This window comes from Sciurus vulgaris (assembly GCF_902686455.1).
Source record: "Sciurus vulgaris genome assembly, chromosome: 1".
Lineage (NCBI taxonomy): Eukaryota > Metazoa > Chordata > Mammalia > Rodentia > Sciuridae > Sciurus > Sciurus vulgaris.
The window spans coordinates 14,424,147-14,437,371 of NC_136461.1; the positions used below are offsets into that span (position 1 = coordinate 14,424,147).

The 13,225-nt window shown below is 38.2% G+C and overlaps 1 protein-coding gene across 36 annotated transcripts in view; it reads right to left on the bottom strand.

Annotated features, from left to right (window-relative positions):
• Positions 1 to 13,225, bottom strand: part of EIF4G3 (eukaryotic translation initiation factor 4 gamma 3) — a 283,828-nt gene that overhangs the window by 5,941 nt on the left and 264,662 nt on the right. For all 36 annotated transcript variants that reach the window (XM_079100300.1, XM_079100311.1, XM_079100303.1 and 33 more), the window contains 5 exons: positions 11,749 to 11,874; positions 10,424 to 10,505; positions 8,383 to 8,481; positions 4,920 to 5,066; positions 965 to 1,046 (listed from right to left, as the gene is read on the bottom strand). In XM_079100300.1, coding sequence (XP_078956426.1) covers positions 965 to 1,046; positions 4,920 to 5,066; positions 8,383 to 8,481; positions 10,424 to 10,505; positions 11,749 to 11,874 — 536 coding nt within the window. The remainder of the gene's footprint in view (positions 1 to 964; positions 1,047 to 4,919; positions 5,067 to 8,382; positions 8,482 to 10,423; positions 10,506 to 11,748; positions 11,875 to 13,225) is intronic.

The window sequence follows — 13,225 nt, forward strand, 5'->3', positions numbered from 1 at the left end:
TGTTTCTTTTTTTCCCTTTTTTTGGTACTGGGTTGAACCCAGGGATGCTTCTCTTCTGAACTACATCCCCAGCATTTTCTATTTTTCATTCAGAGACAGGGTCTCCACAAGACACTTAGGGCCTTGATAAGATGTTGAGACTGGCCTTGAACTTTCGATCTTCCTGACTCGGTCTCCTTAGCTGCTGGGATAATAGGCATGGCCAGAAGCTTTCTTTTGAAATGACAAAGACCTGAAATTCTGAGACAACTCTTGTACTGATGAATTTTTTTTTTCTTACTTCAGTGACAGAAATGTGGATTTCCACCTAAAGCTAAGTAGATGTCCTCAGTAATTATTGATAAAAACTGTATGCTACTTGGAATATTTAGGGTTTCTACCAATTCTAATCTTACCCCATCTACGTAATTCATAAATATGCAATAAAAATGTCAATTCACATAAAATTAAGTCAACACAGAACAGGAGAAAATGTTGGTATTTTCTTTCCTTATATGGGGCATTTATATAAAATGACTTCCCTGATGAGAACAGCCCTCCATTGATATTAGGTTAAGAATACTGAACCCCTTCATTATAACACTCGAATGGAAGGAGGTGGGTGTTGAACAATAGAGGTGAATAGGTAAGGAAAAAGGCTAGGGTGTAGCTCAGTGGAAGTGTCGGTGCCTAGCATGAGCGAGGCCCTGGATTTCATCCTCAGCACGGGGACTGGGACGGGGGAGTGACATGCAATAAAGGACACCATTCCCCTCAGGAACATACAACAACTTATTGAATTGCAGAACACAAGGTGTGTAGTAGCTGCTCAAATCTGGATTATCTGGAGGCAGAGCGACTATTTGTTCCTATATTTCAGATGGTCAAGCAGGGTAGACAGAAATGTCACCCACTTGCACAAAAACTGAGCTATACAGGACAAGATTTGAAGACAATATAAAATCAGATTGGAAATGTCACTTACCTATTATAGCTGCTTTACAAACGGCTGTCATTAAAGCTCTAAGGAATGTAGGTGAACTCATCTGGTTTTCATCTAGATTAGCCTTAAGTTTAAACAAAAAAACAAAGCAAAACAAAAACCAGTTAAAGGTACCCTTGCACACCAGAGAAATTATTTTCCCCAAACCAGGGCTAACCTGGCACTAAGGACAGAGTCACATTTTTACACTTTCTTGCAAAAATTAAATGTTTGATTCATTTTAAAATAGTTTGGCTACTGCCTGTTCTACGTGAAAATATTCCAAGGAGTAGTATTTAGGCTTTAGGGAGCTTATCACAGTTATTTCTGCTCACCCAATTATACAGCATCGTATACATGTATATTTGAAGCCAATTAAAAACATCATTCCTCAATAAATAATTCATGTAAGATGACCTAGCCCAGTCTATGATCCAGGAGCCAGGACACCCCAGCCGCAGTGGACTGCTTCCTCAGCACTATGCAAGTGCGTGTGCGCATGCCACCATGGCTCTTTCATCTTAACTTGAATGTGATTTAGAGGTTAATCTCAAGCCTTGTCTTAAAAAGACCCTTCCAGTGGTAAGAAAATTGTTATTCTTTTTTAAGGATGGCAAGAAAAATAGCAATGTTGAATAAAAAGGTTCCCGATTTAGCTTTAGTTGATTTATCTGATTGCTGTTAGACACTAAAGCAAACCCAATGTGAAGCAGAAGAAAAAGATGTACAAAAGCAAACATCTCTTCGGGCAGGTATTTTAAATATTTTTCAATGTTTATGTTCCTTATGTCTGTGAGAGAATTAAAGCTTGTCTCAGCTTCTTTGAATAGCAGTGCATGGTACTAGCCACGAAAAGGGTCAAGCTTAAAATGACTAGCCAGGAATAATTAAAGATGTCATTATAAACTTCTGGGTTGGAAAGCTAAGAATTTCAAAGATATTTAGAGACAAGTTTAGTGTTGATGAATTTTATTTTTTTTGGCATTAGGGATTGAACCCAGGTCTCAAGCTTGTATGTGTTCTACTACTGAGCTACACCCAGGCCTGATGAATTTCAAAACTGAAGCCGATGAACTAGCAGCTCTCCATCATCAGCTGGGAGAAAATGCTGGCTCCTGGGAGCAGAGCAGAGGGAAGACCTGAGTTAGGCAGCAGCACAGCAGCCATGGAGGACTATGGTCCACCAGAGGCTTCACAACCAGTCTTCCTGAGAGTAGAAATGTGTGGCACCAGAACTGGCACCTGGGCAGGGGATGCAGCACAGGGGAGAGTGTCAAGAGCCACATGTAGGTTTCATGACCATTTATGTGTTACAGCCAGTTGCTGGTTTATATCTCTTTAAAAATACTTTTGAGTTGAAGCCAGGTTGGTCAACCTCAGAGTTATTTCCGCAAAGTCTGAACAATTATTTTTCTGAAGAATAAATGAGAAAAATAATAATGTTTTCTTACTTTTTTGACAAACAATACTTAATAAACAGTTTGACAGAGAAATCTCATTTTGGAACTGGGGATAGAACCCAGAGGTACACTATCACTGAGCTACATCCCCAACCTTTTTATTTTTTATTTTGAGACAGAGTCTTGCCAAGTTGCCTAGGCTGGCCCAAATCCCGGGGATTACAGGTGTGGGTCACTGTGCCTCGCTTGATAGAGCAGTTTGAAGGGCTGATTATCAATTAAAATTCTCAAAGAATCAGATTTCAAGCACAGTTAAGAGAAAAAGAAACTAATTACTTAAATGTAATTACATAATAAATACCCTTCAAACCATCTGACTGTTTTTTCTGTTATAAAAATCAAAGTGCATATTTCTCCTATGAAAGAGACAAATATTATAATTCTTTTATCAAAGAATAGAAGAGACCTGAAGAAAAATGTAAAGAAGACTACAGATTAAGCGAAAAAGTCAAAAAGGAAGATGGATCTGCTAATGAGATAGAGAGATTCACTAATGCTGGGATTAGATAAATGTAACAAACATTTTAATGTAGTGTGGGTTCAATTACTATGTTTTTATATTTTCTTTCCTTTTTAAAAAGGTTACCTTTATTAGGTAGGATTTATATTCTGTAAAATTTACCCTTTGTCTTATCTTTAAGAAGAATATTCATATAAAAAATGAAGCCCAACACAGATGAAGAGGTAAAAATAGCATCATTTTGTAATACATGGGAAAATATAAGACCAAATCATCAAAATGTTGATGAACTGTGAAAAAGCATGGAGACAAAGAATGACGCTAAATATGCAGATAATGACCAACTTCCAAACAAGTAAAGGTAGTAAAAGACTTCTGGTATATGCCACCGCACATGCCAGAAAACCTAGTGCTGACTCTATCCTGAATTCAAGAATAAATTATCATGATGGCTTACAAGTTTTAAGAAAAAATATGGTTATTTAAAGAGAAATAAAACTCATGAACAACAAACCAGGCTAAACTAACCTTGTCTTTCTGATTCAATTAGTATATGGTAGAGTTAAAACAGATATAGACACAACTTGTTTGGACTTCAGGAAGGCATCTAACCAGTTATCTAAGTAAGGATAGCTATTCCCTTGTGGGTGAGGTGAAAAAAGAGAACTAGACAGCAAATGGTGAACAGGTTAACATGCCGAAGTGTCTCAAGGGTAAGGATGGGGCCTGCCCCTGAAGGTATGTTGCTTTGTTTTTGGTCCTGCCCATTCACACCTTCTGTTTAGAATTTAGATGAGGACTAGGTTGGCATATTAATGAAATAGAAAGATGTAGGAAGTAAAAAAGATGGCAAGCAAATTTTATGATCAAGTCAGAATACAAAATGCACATGGACTGAAAAACAGGTATCTAGGAAGGTAAACAAATAGAAATAAGCTTTTAAAATCTTCATTCTGATTCAGCAACCACATGCGTACGTCCAGGACAGGAGAGACAGAGCTGAATTACAGGGATGAGAGAACAGGCACTGTGTGACTGAAAAGCAGCCTGAGTTCAGTGTGGTGAGGCTGCCAGAAGCAGAGTCCAAAACTAAACCTGCCACGTGCCACCTGAGCGACACTGCTGGATCACTGTGTGTGGTCACGCTCGGTTTATACATGTCACTTTGGGAAAGATTTTGGAAATCCAGGCCATTTTTGTAAGAGTAATGTGACAAGAGTCTGGAAGTAAAAATTTCAAGAAAAGATTAAAAGAACCTAAAAAGAGAGACAGAAATACAGTGATGGCTATTACAACAATTTAAAAGCTACCCACCAAGGTCAGACAATAGGTTTATTACCCTGTGTAGACATGAGAAAAAAAAAAAGGTAAAAAATTTCAAATCATCAGATGCCTCATTATTTCTCAATGCTTGGAAGTGTGTAAAGACACTGTACCCCTACCCTCAAAAGAAGCCACAACCCATTCCATTACAAGGGCCACAAGAGGATTTACATAAGAGGGAGAGAACCAGACTAGCTCTTTCTGGCTTACTTTTAACTTTGAATCTTCTAAAATTCCATGGAATAAATGCACAAATTAAACACACTTTCATAAGTAGATAATACTATTTAAAGGAACACAGTAACAGATGAAAAACAGATACAACCAACATAGACTCTACGACTCAAGATAAAGTGCAAAATTTTCAGACCTTAAGTATGAAAGATCAAGTCAATATATTTCATAATAACTATAATGCTTATTACTTTTATCTAGGATAAAATATATTTTATTCAACTATTTTATTTGAAGGATAAAATATAGAGTATATTCTAAAATAGGGAGAGACCCATATGCTGATTTTTTGAAAAACTAAAATCTTATAAAAACAGAAAAACAGGCTTTCAGTTTCAAATATACATACACAAAGCATAAAAGCTAACTTCGTTAAGGTCAAAAACTCTCACAAAGGGAAAGGATACGGTGTGTGGACTGAGAGGGTCCCACAAGAACCTTTCTTATCTCTAAGGCAGAGAGGGTAACATGGTGTCTATACCTCTACCCAGTCAAAGATCTGTTCATCATTTGCTTTGTCCTCAATAATGAGTTTCTCAAGCCGCTGATACAGTTCTTCAGCAGAGAGTTCTTTCTTTGAAAGTGCTTCAGAGGAACAGGAACTGTCAGACTCTATAAAGTCTAACTTCTGAAACATAAAATGTTAAATATATTAATGTAGTACAGTATTATTATCATGCTTAGAAGAAAACAAAGCCATGAGCTATAACTTCTATTTTACAGGGATCAAAATGATTAGTAGAAGATATTTTACATTCTTAGTTTTCAAAGACCACCATTCTATTATCCTTCAGAAGATTTTTCATATCTTTCATCTGATTCTCTGTTTTAAACAAACAAACAAACAAACAAGCTAGCTATAATACCTCCCGGGCCATGCTTACCTCCAAATCATTATGAACTTCATTCAGTCTTGCTCTGGGTTGTAATGCAGCTCTTTAGAGCTGGGTGTGAGTCCTAGGCAAGGGCATAACTTAACTCCCGTTCTGTAACCTATGGTTAATATCAGGTATCACTATAGAGTTGTTGTCAACCCCTATAGTTTTGCCTTTAAATCCTTCAAACACCTCCAGACCATTCTGAATCCAAGTGTGGAGATGACCCTATATATTGTTTAACTCTTAGATTGTTTAAAAACAATCTATAAACTGGGCATTGGTGGTATACACCATAGTCCCAGCTACTCAGGAGGCTCAGGGAGGAGGATTATTTGAGGACCAGAGTTTGGGGCCTGCCTAGGCAACATAGTGAGACACTGTTTCTTTAACAGCAACAACAAAAAGTCCACAATCAAAATTATTGGTGCCAGGTGGGGTCTTGCACACTTGTAATACCAGCCATGTGGGACACTAAGGCAGGAGGACTGCAAGTTTAAGGCCAGCCTCAGTAATTCAGTGAGACCAGGTTTCCAAAGACTGAAAGAAAGAAAGAAAGAAAGAAAGAAAGAAAGAAAGAAAGAAAGAAAGAAAGAAAGAAAGAAAGAAAGAAAGAAAGGAGAAAAGCTGGAGCTGTGGTTCAGGTAGCTCAGCAGTAAAGCATCCCTGGGTTCAATTCCCAGCACCAACCATTGAAAATTAGTGATTTTCAAGGAAGAAGGAAATGAAATATGCTAGACAGTTTTCAGTGGTTCTGGGGACCAGGACAGTACCATCCCCATCCTTTATATTTTTATTTTTAAATTTTAAAAGTGTCTCCCTACGTTGCTGAGCTGGCCTTGAACTTGCAATCCTCTTGTGTCAGGCTCTCTTGTTGCTGGGATTACAGGAGTGTGCCACAACACCCAGCTCATTTTTGTCTTCACTTTTTAAAACCTCTTCAGTTGTTGTGATTGGAGGCTTCTTGACAGTTCATTCTGGAGATTCCCTTCCTTTTACTTCGGGATTTTTTTTTTTTTTTTTTTTTTTTGGGTGCTGGGGATCGAACCCAGGGCCTTGTGCTTACAAGGCAAGCACTCTACCGACTGAGCTATCTCCCCAGCCCTACTTCGGGATATTTTAAACTCTGACTGATAGATAATTCTGTTACCTCAAGTCTAAATCTGGAGTCCAAATCTATCATTTTCTGCTTGTTTATTCGCTCTCATTCATGGTGACTTGTTTCACTGTACACTAAACGAACTCTACAAGGGTTAAGGAATGTATTAGATGGTATGTATTTGTAGGGGATAAAAAGCGTAGGGGGTGGGGCAGACCAATGTTAAGGATGTTTTCTCTCAAGAGCACCGTGTCTTGCTCTTTCTGGGAGCCAGTGTAACGCTGAACTGAACCACACTCTGGCATTTGTTCTTCAAGCAGTGTGTTTTTACATGTGCTTACTGCTCAGAAATCAAGTTTCATCTCTGGCTTTTCCCTCCCCCTCCTCTTATTTTTATCTCTTGAAAGAGAACTTGTCTACTTTCTGGGAAGCCAATAATGCATCAGAAATTGTGCTTTTCGCAGGTTCCTACTATTTGGCAGCAGCTCCTCCCCTTATCATTTCCACAACCAAAATGAAAGCTAAAGTCCATGGCAACCTAGTAGGCAGTCTTCATCCAGAGTAACAATACACTGATTTTTACTGTTTTCTGAACAAGGGATTGAACCCAGGGGTGCTCTATCACTGGGCTACATCCCCAGAGTTTCATAACTTAAGACAGGATTTGCTATGATGCCCAGGCTGACCTCAAACTCCTGGGCTTAAATGATCCTTCTGCCATAGCTTACTGAGCAGCTGGTACTGCAGGTATGTGTCACTGTGCCCAGCTCAATTCATTTAAGGACATTTTCAGGTTTCTTTCTTATTCTTTTTTTCTACCTACAGTGATTTTTTTTTTTCTTCTTCTTACTGCTAATTTGTTACCTTTTTCAGCTTTAGTATTCCTCAGGTATTCAACTATTTTTATATGCAAGACCATTTTGAGACAGTTTTGTTTTCTTTCTCTGTCATTTTCCATGGTCTAACAGAGTTTTATAGTTGTCTCTATCTGGGCCACTCCCCTTTCTCCCAAATTCCTTGTTTAGAACCAGACTGCATTTGTCCTAGGGTCATCTGCCTTGTAGATTTCTGGATCTAGTTACCAAGGCTGCAGGCAGGAAAGTTTAAGGTTCTCATTCTATGACTGTACCCACTTCCTTGCAATTATTTATCTGTGGAGTTTCAGCTGGTAAGCCTGCCTCCAGTCTTCTATCTTGTAAGGGGCATTCCAGTTCCCATTACAACAGAGTAACTTCAGGATGCCTGTGTCTTTTCCAGGGCCAGAGCTCAGCACACTTGGAGTTTACTGAGTACTATCACACTGGTTTACTTATCAATTTCATTTCAGGCTATTGGAGACATGTAGCTTGACTTTTCTTTTGGTACTGGAGATTGAAAACAGGAATGCTTTACCACTGAGCTACCTCCCTAGTTCTTATATTTTGTATTTTGAGACAGGTTCTCACTAAGTTGCTTAGGCCCTCACCAATTTGTTGAGGCTGGCCTTGAACTTGTGATTCTTCTGCATAACTGGATTCTAGGTGTGTGCCACTGCACCTGGCTATATACCTTGTTTTCTAAGTGTGGCTGTCTTTTCAATTTTCTTCCTACCTTTTGTCTTTCCTCTAATGATTATAGTTGGAGTGTGCCCTTAAAATGATATCTTGACTAAGATTACTGTTTTGATCTAATCTTAATACCAGAATACTAATGAAATCAGCTTCCTTTCTTCTATGAAACAGCCACATGCTATCAAATGGAAGATAGTCCTGGTGCAGTGGCACATGCCTATAATCCTGGTGGCTCAGGAAGCTGAGGCAGGAGGATCACAAGTTCAAAAGCCAGCCTCAGCAACTTACCAAGGCAACTTAAGAAGACCCTGTCTCAAAATAAAACATAAAAAGGGCTAGGAATATGGCTCAGTGGTTAGGTGCCCTGGGTTTAATCTCTGGTACAAATAAAAAGAAGACACAAGTCTTGTTCTTACTCACCTGCTCCAAGAGAAAATTATGTACATCTTCCCCTTCTGGTAAAAAGTCCTTCCAGCTGAGATCAGCCTCCCTCCATAAGGCGCCCACTTTCTTATGGCTCTAAGAGAGAGATAAATTCAATCCATTACTTTTTACATTGAAAGAAGAAGAAGAAAAAAAAGCTTGCTTGAGGTCAAGAATGTAGAACCTGAAGAGTGAAAGATGAGCCAACTACGGTGTTACATGGGTGTAATCCTAGTGACTTGGGAGGTTGAGGCAGGAGAATCTCAAGTTCAAGGTCAACTTGGCAACATGGAAAGACCCTATCTCACAATCAAACTTAGAAGGGCTGGGGAATGTAGCTCGGTGGTACAGCACAACCTGGGTTCAATCCCCAGAATCTTTAAAAAAGTGAAAAATGAAAACTTTCCTTATTAATATGACATCAATTCCTTAGGGCTCTTGACTTTCAAAAAAAAGATGTCTGCATGCATATGAACATAATGGTAGATGTTTGAAGTACAGTTATTTAGATTCAATAATTTATTTACCAGATGACTTATCTGGAAAACATTAAACTGGTATTTGGGATTTATTAACATGATCAAAGAGTCCAATACATATGAGTTTATAAATTTATCAGTCTATTTTCTGGATGGAAAGATGGCTCTGTACATGTGCCTGCTTTTAGAGCCACTCACAAGCCTCACTGCAATCCCTCTCCACAGCAGATCACATTTCTACTTCCTGGTGTAAGAATGCTTAAGGCAGCTGTTGCTCCTGAACTAAGTGTGTGAGAAGTGTTTTGCAGGCAAGGGTACAAGGTTGAGCCCAAGAAATAACAGAGAAGAGCTGCTGTCAGCTGGAAAAACATGAGAAGGGGCAAGCCCACGCTTGAACAAAGACAAGGATAAAGGAAAATGCTAGGCTTTGAGGGTACAGCTGGCATCTAAGAAGATGTATCAATTATTCAATACAGTAATGAGACCAAGGTCCGGCTGATAACCTAATACAGCCAGGATCTGAAATCAGGCTGTCTGGCTCAGAGTTTATAGTCTAAGAAAATTTGGTTTTATTTAGAAGTAGGAATTTGCTTTCTTTTTATAAAAATAAAAGTTAAGAAGAATTTGAGTTTTAAATGAAGACTAAAGTCAAGGAGGGAATTATGAACATAAAAACTAGAGTTCAGTAAAATAAAAAATTTTAATGCCATTAACCAAAGAATATTATTAACAGAGATAATCAGAAGAGCCAGGCTATTTAGTGCATCTGTCTATGATAATTACTACACAAATGGGGTACAGAAGAACTTATGCAGGTTCAAGGGGAGAGAGGAACACTGACTTAAAAAAAATAAAACTCAACGTCTAGGAAACTTTATAATTAAACATACCAATATCTTTGGCTCGGGTGCGAGTACATTAGAAATCACTGCAGGTGTTCGTTTGTGAGTTGTTTTGTTTTGACATCTCTCTTCCTAGACATTTCATCCCCATCTTCAACCTCTCAGACCTTTACTAGGGCACCTCCACATGCTTCTGAAATGATCAGTTTAGATTTGTCCACCTCCCTCTCTATTTATTTTAGTAGACTGAGAGCCTAGCATATAGCTATGCAGAGAATAACCATGCACCACATATTTAACGAAAGTGAATTTAAGAGTGTCTCATCCTGCAGACCTTTTACCAACTCTAATCAGACTTGCATCCAAATGAGCCAAAAGTTAACAAAATTAATCATTTGTGAGTCCTATCTTACTCTGAAAACAGAGCAGTTTTCATTGAAAAATTACCAACCACAAATGAAATATATCTTGAGATTCTTTAGAACCATACCAAATCTAGTTGAGATTAGACAACTCTTTCCCAAGACATTAGTAAATAGGAGGACAATACATCTCTGAAGGAAATGAGGTTGAAGCAGAGTCCTCACTTTTTTCAAAGGCCAAAAGGAAATAGAACTATTTGTACACTGAGACCTAAGGTGTTCACAGGAAATTCATGATCAAGATCACTGCCCTTTCTAACATGCTATTGAGTCTGACACTCAGTTGAACACTCACCATTTGTTTGCATAGAAGGTGCAATATTTCAGAAAGCAAGACCCCAGCTCTTCCAACAGGAAGTAAAGGTTTGCTAAATTCTCTGTAAAAGGTAAGAGCAGTGATTAAGTACCTCCAAAGAAATTCTCTGTTCTAAAGTAGTATGCAAAAATGTGTGCCAAACAGACACTTTGCAACCCAAGTAACAGCTGACAGGTCAAAGTTCTAGGACCTGCTCTAAGTCCTTCTCAGTGTAAGGCTTTTGGAGACTTTAGGGCCACCTTATGCTTCCTAGAGAAGCAGAATAGGGATGTCAGAAATCCTGGGTTTTGTCTTTTTCTTTAGCCACTTTAGTGAGGGAAGCAACAAAAAGATCAGTCTCACTTAGTAATCTATTTACTAAGTTCTGCTTCAAGCAGAAAGTAGAGAAGTACCTTCTTAGGTAATAGAATTGTGAAGCTTAGTTACAAAATGTTTGTAAAAAGGAAAACTTTTCTTTAGAATATGGATGAAACAGAAAGGGACCAATTTTTTCAGTCTGATTCAGTATTTCCCAAACTGTGTTTCACAGGATGGCAATGATACTAGGATTCCTCAAAGAAAAGGATACTTTCATCGACTAAGTGAGGGAATGCTGAATTAAAGCTAAATCATTTTCATTGTCTTATTATAGGATTCTCATAATCCTCTGTGTGCCATAATATGCTTTGTGCATCTCAAAAAAAAGGAAGAGACAACAGTATGCAGAGTTTGATTTTCATATATCAACAGTTTTGGGGGAAGGAGTAGGCAAATAGCTCAGGTCGCAAAGCGCTTGCCTTGTGTGCACACGGACCAGGGTTTGAATCCCCAGCACCTCAGAGAACAGTTTTGGGGGAAATATTGGCATTTTGAAGAAGTACTGGTCTATACAATGCAATATTCATTCCCCACTCGCAGGCAAATATAGCAATACTTTCATTGTAACCATGAACATGTACTGTGCATATACCAGTCTGACACCCTACAATGTGAAAACATAAATTCTGACAGCACTGAGGCAATGACAGACACAACAGCCAGATCAACATTAAGCTTCTAGAAGTGATTGTCTTCCAGTTATATGACTGGAGTGCTACCAACAATCACCACTACTACCCTCAGTGGAGCATAGGACTATCACATCCTCGGTCTGTCTCCAGTGCAAAGCCACTAACATCTTCACAATAAAATCAGAAGGCAGAGAGCCACAGGCTGTGTCTAAGAGTCTTCAGAGCCACTAATGGGATGATAATGCTAGAAAGGCAGGTGGTGAGTTTTGTGTCAGTATAATTTTATACACATCAAAAGAAACAAAAATAACTTACATGATAACTTCTCTCATAGAGATTCCACCTTCTTTTAACATGGGGGTCACCAGTTCAGCAAGGTATAACCATATATGGGGAATATCAATGGCCATGTCATCTGCCAATTCCAAGGTTTCTAAAAAACTGAAAAAGAACAGGAAAAAACTCAATACAAATATAATTCGAAAGTTAAAATTAAATAAAGAGACCAAAAATCAGTCACTTAACAAATACATATCAAGCTATCAGGCGTTGGTCTGGCCATAAAGTGGCTGGTAAATAAATTGCCATTCTTAAAGAGCTTAGTGTGTGGGAGAAAGAGCGAAGAGACAAAAGGAAACTTGTGACAGGGCTAATGCTCTCAAGAGCAGGAACCAGAAAATACTTCTGTATGGAGATGACATTTGAAAGACTTTAATAATGAAACAGTTGTATAAAGTTCTGGGTTATCCAATTTAATCCCATACTATAAAGTTGAAAATTATATCCTTCAAGTCAGTCAGAAGCACCAAGTAAACACTGTAATGCAGGCTAAACACAAAAGAGAAAAAAAGACTAAAGTCCTTGCCCTGGAGGATCTTGTGATGGAAAATCTGGATGGACAGAAAAGAGTCTGATGTTACTAACATTATCATCATCGGTACTATTACACCACAAAGAAAAGCTAATGGTTTTAGGCTTTTATGATATAAAATATAAGTATAAATATAAAATAATATTTATTTATAATAAAATATAAATAAAATACCCAATGTGAAGTAAGATAATTGGGAATCAAACATGAAACTTAGGGAAGTCAAATATAATACATAAGCAGCCTTCTTTGGGCTGAAAATATCAGCTATTTGTTCAGAAGTGTACACAATTTGAGACTTTGTTAAGTGGGTGAATACAGAACATATTTAAAAGTACAAAAGCAGAGCTGAAGGAGACATACACAAGACTGAATGGCACATGGGAAGAATGAATGAAGAGGTCAAGAGCTGGCACTACCTTGTATTCATATTTTTTCCAAGTTCTAAATTTGTGTGTGCTTTTTCACTGTAGTTCTAGATTTTAGCCAGAATATGCCACTCAGCTTAGAAGCCTACATAGGATTTAAATTTTTCACTTAAAAAGAGCTCCCACTACAAGGCAGGTTCACATTTCTTGAGCTGCTATTTCAAAACAGTATGGAGTTCCAGCCACATTATCTAACTCTGGGTTTCATGAATCTTTACTTTCAACTTACTGACCTCATTGTTTACAATTGTTTGATATCTACTTGCCATGCTGCAGACACCTGGCTGTTCTCATTACAGGCATACTTTTCAGCTATTCGTGTGCCACTGATGGAACATCGTCGGGCAGGAATCCAGGATTTCTGGGTTAATCACCTGATCCTGCCAATTAATTCTGTGGGTTATAGATTAAGCTATTTAATGTACCCAAGAGATAACTGCAGCCATTCTGTCCTTTCACCAGTATAGCAGTTATGATCATCTCATACCAAAAG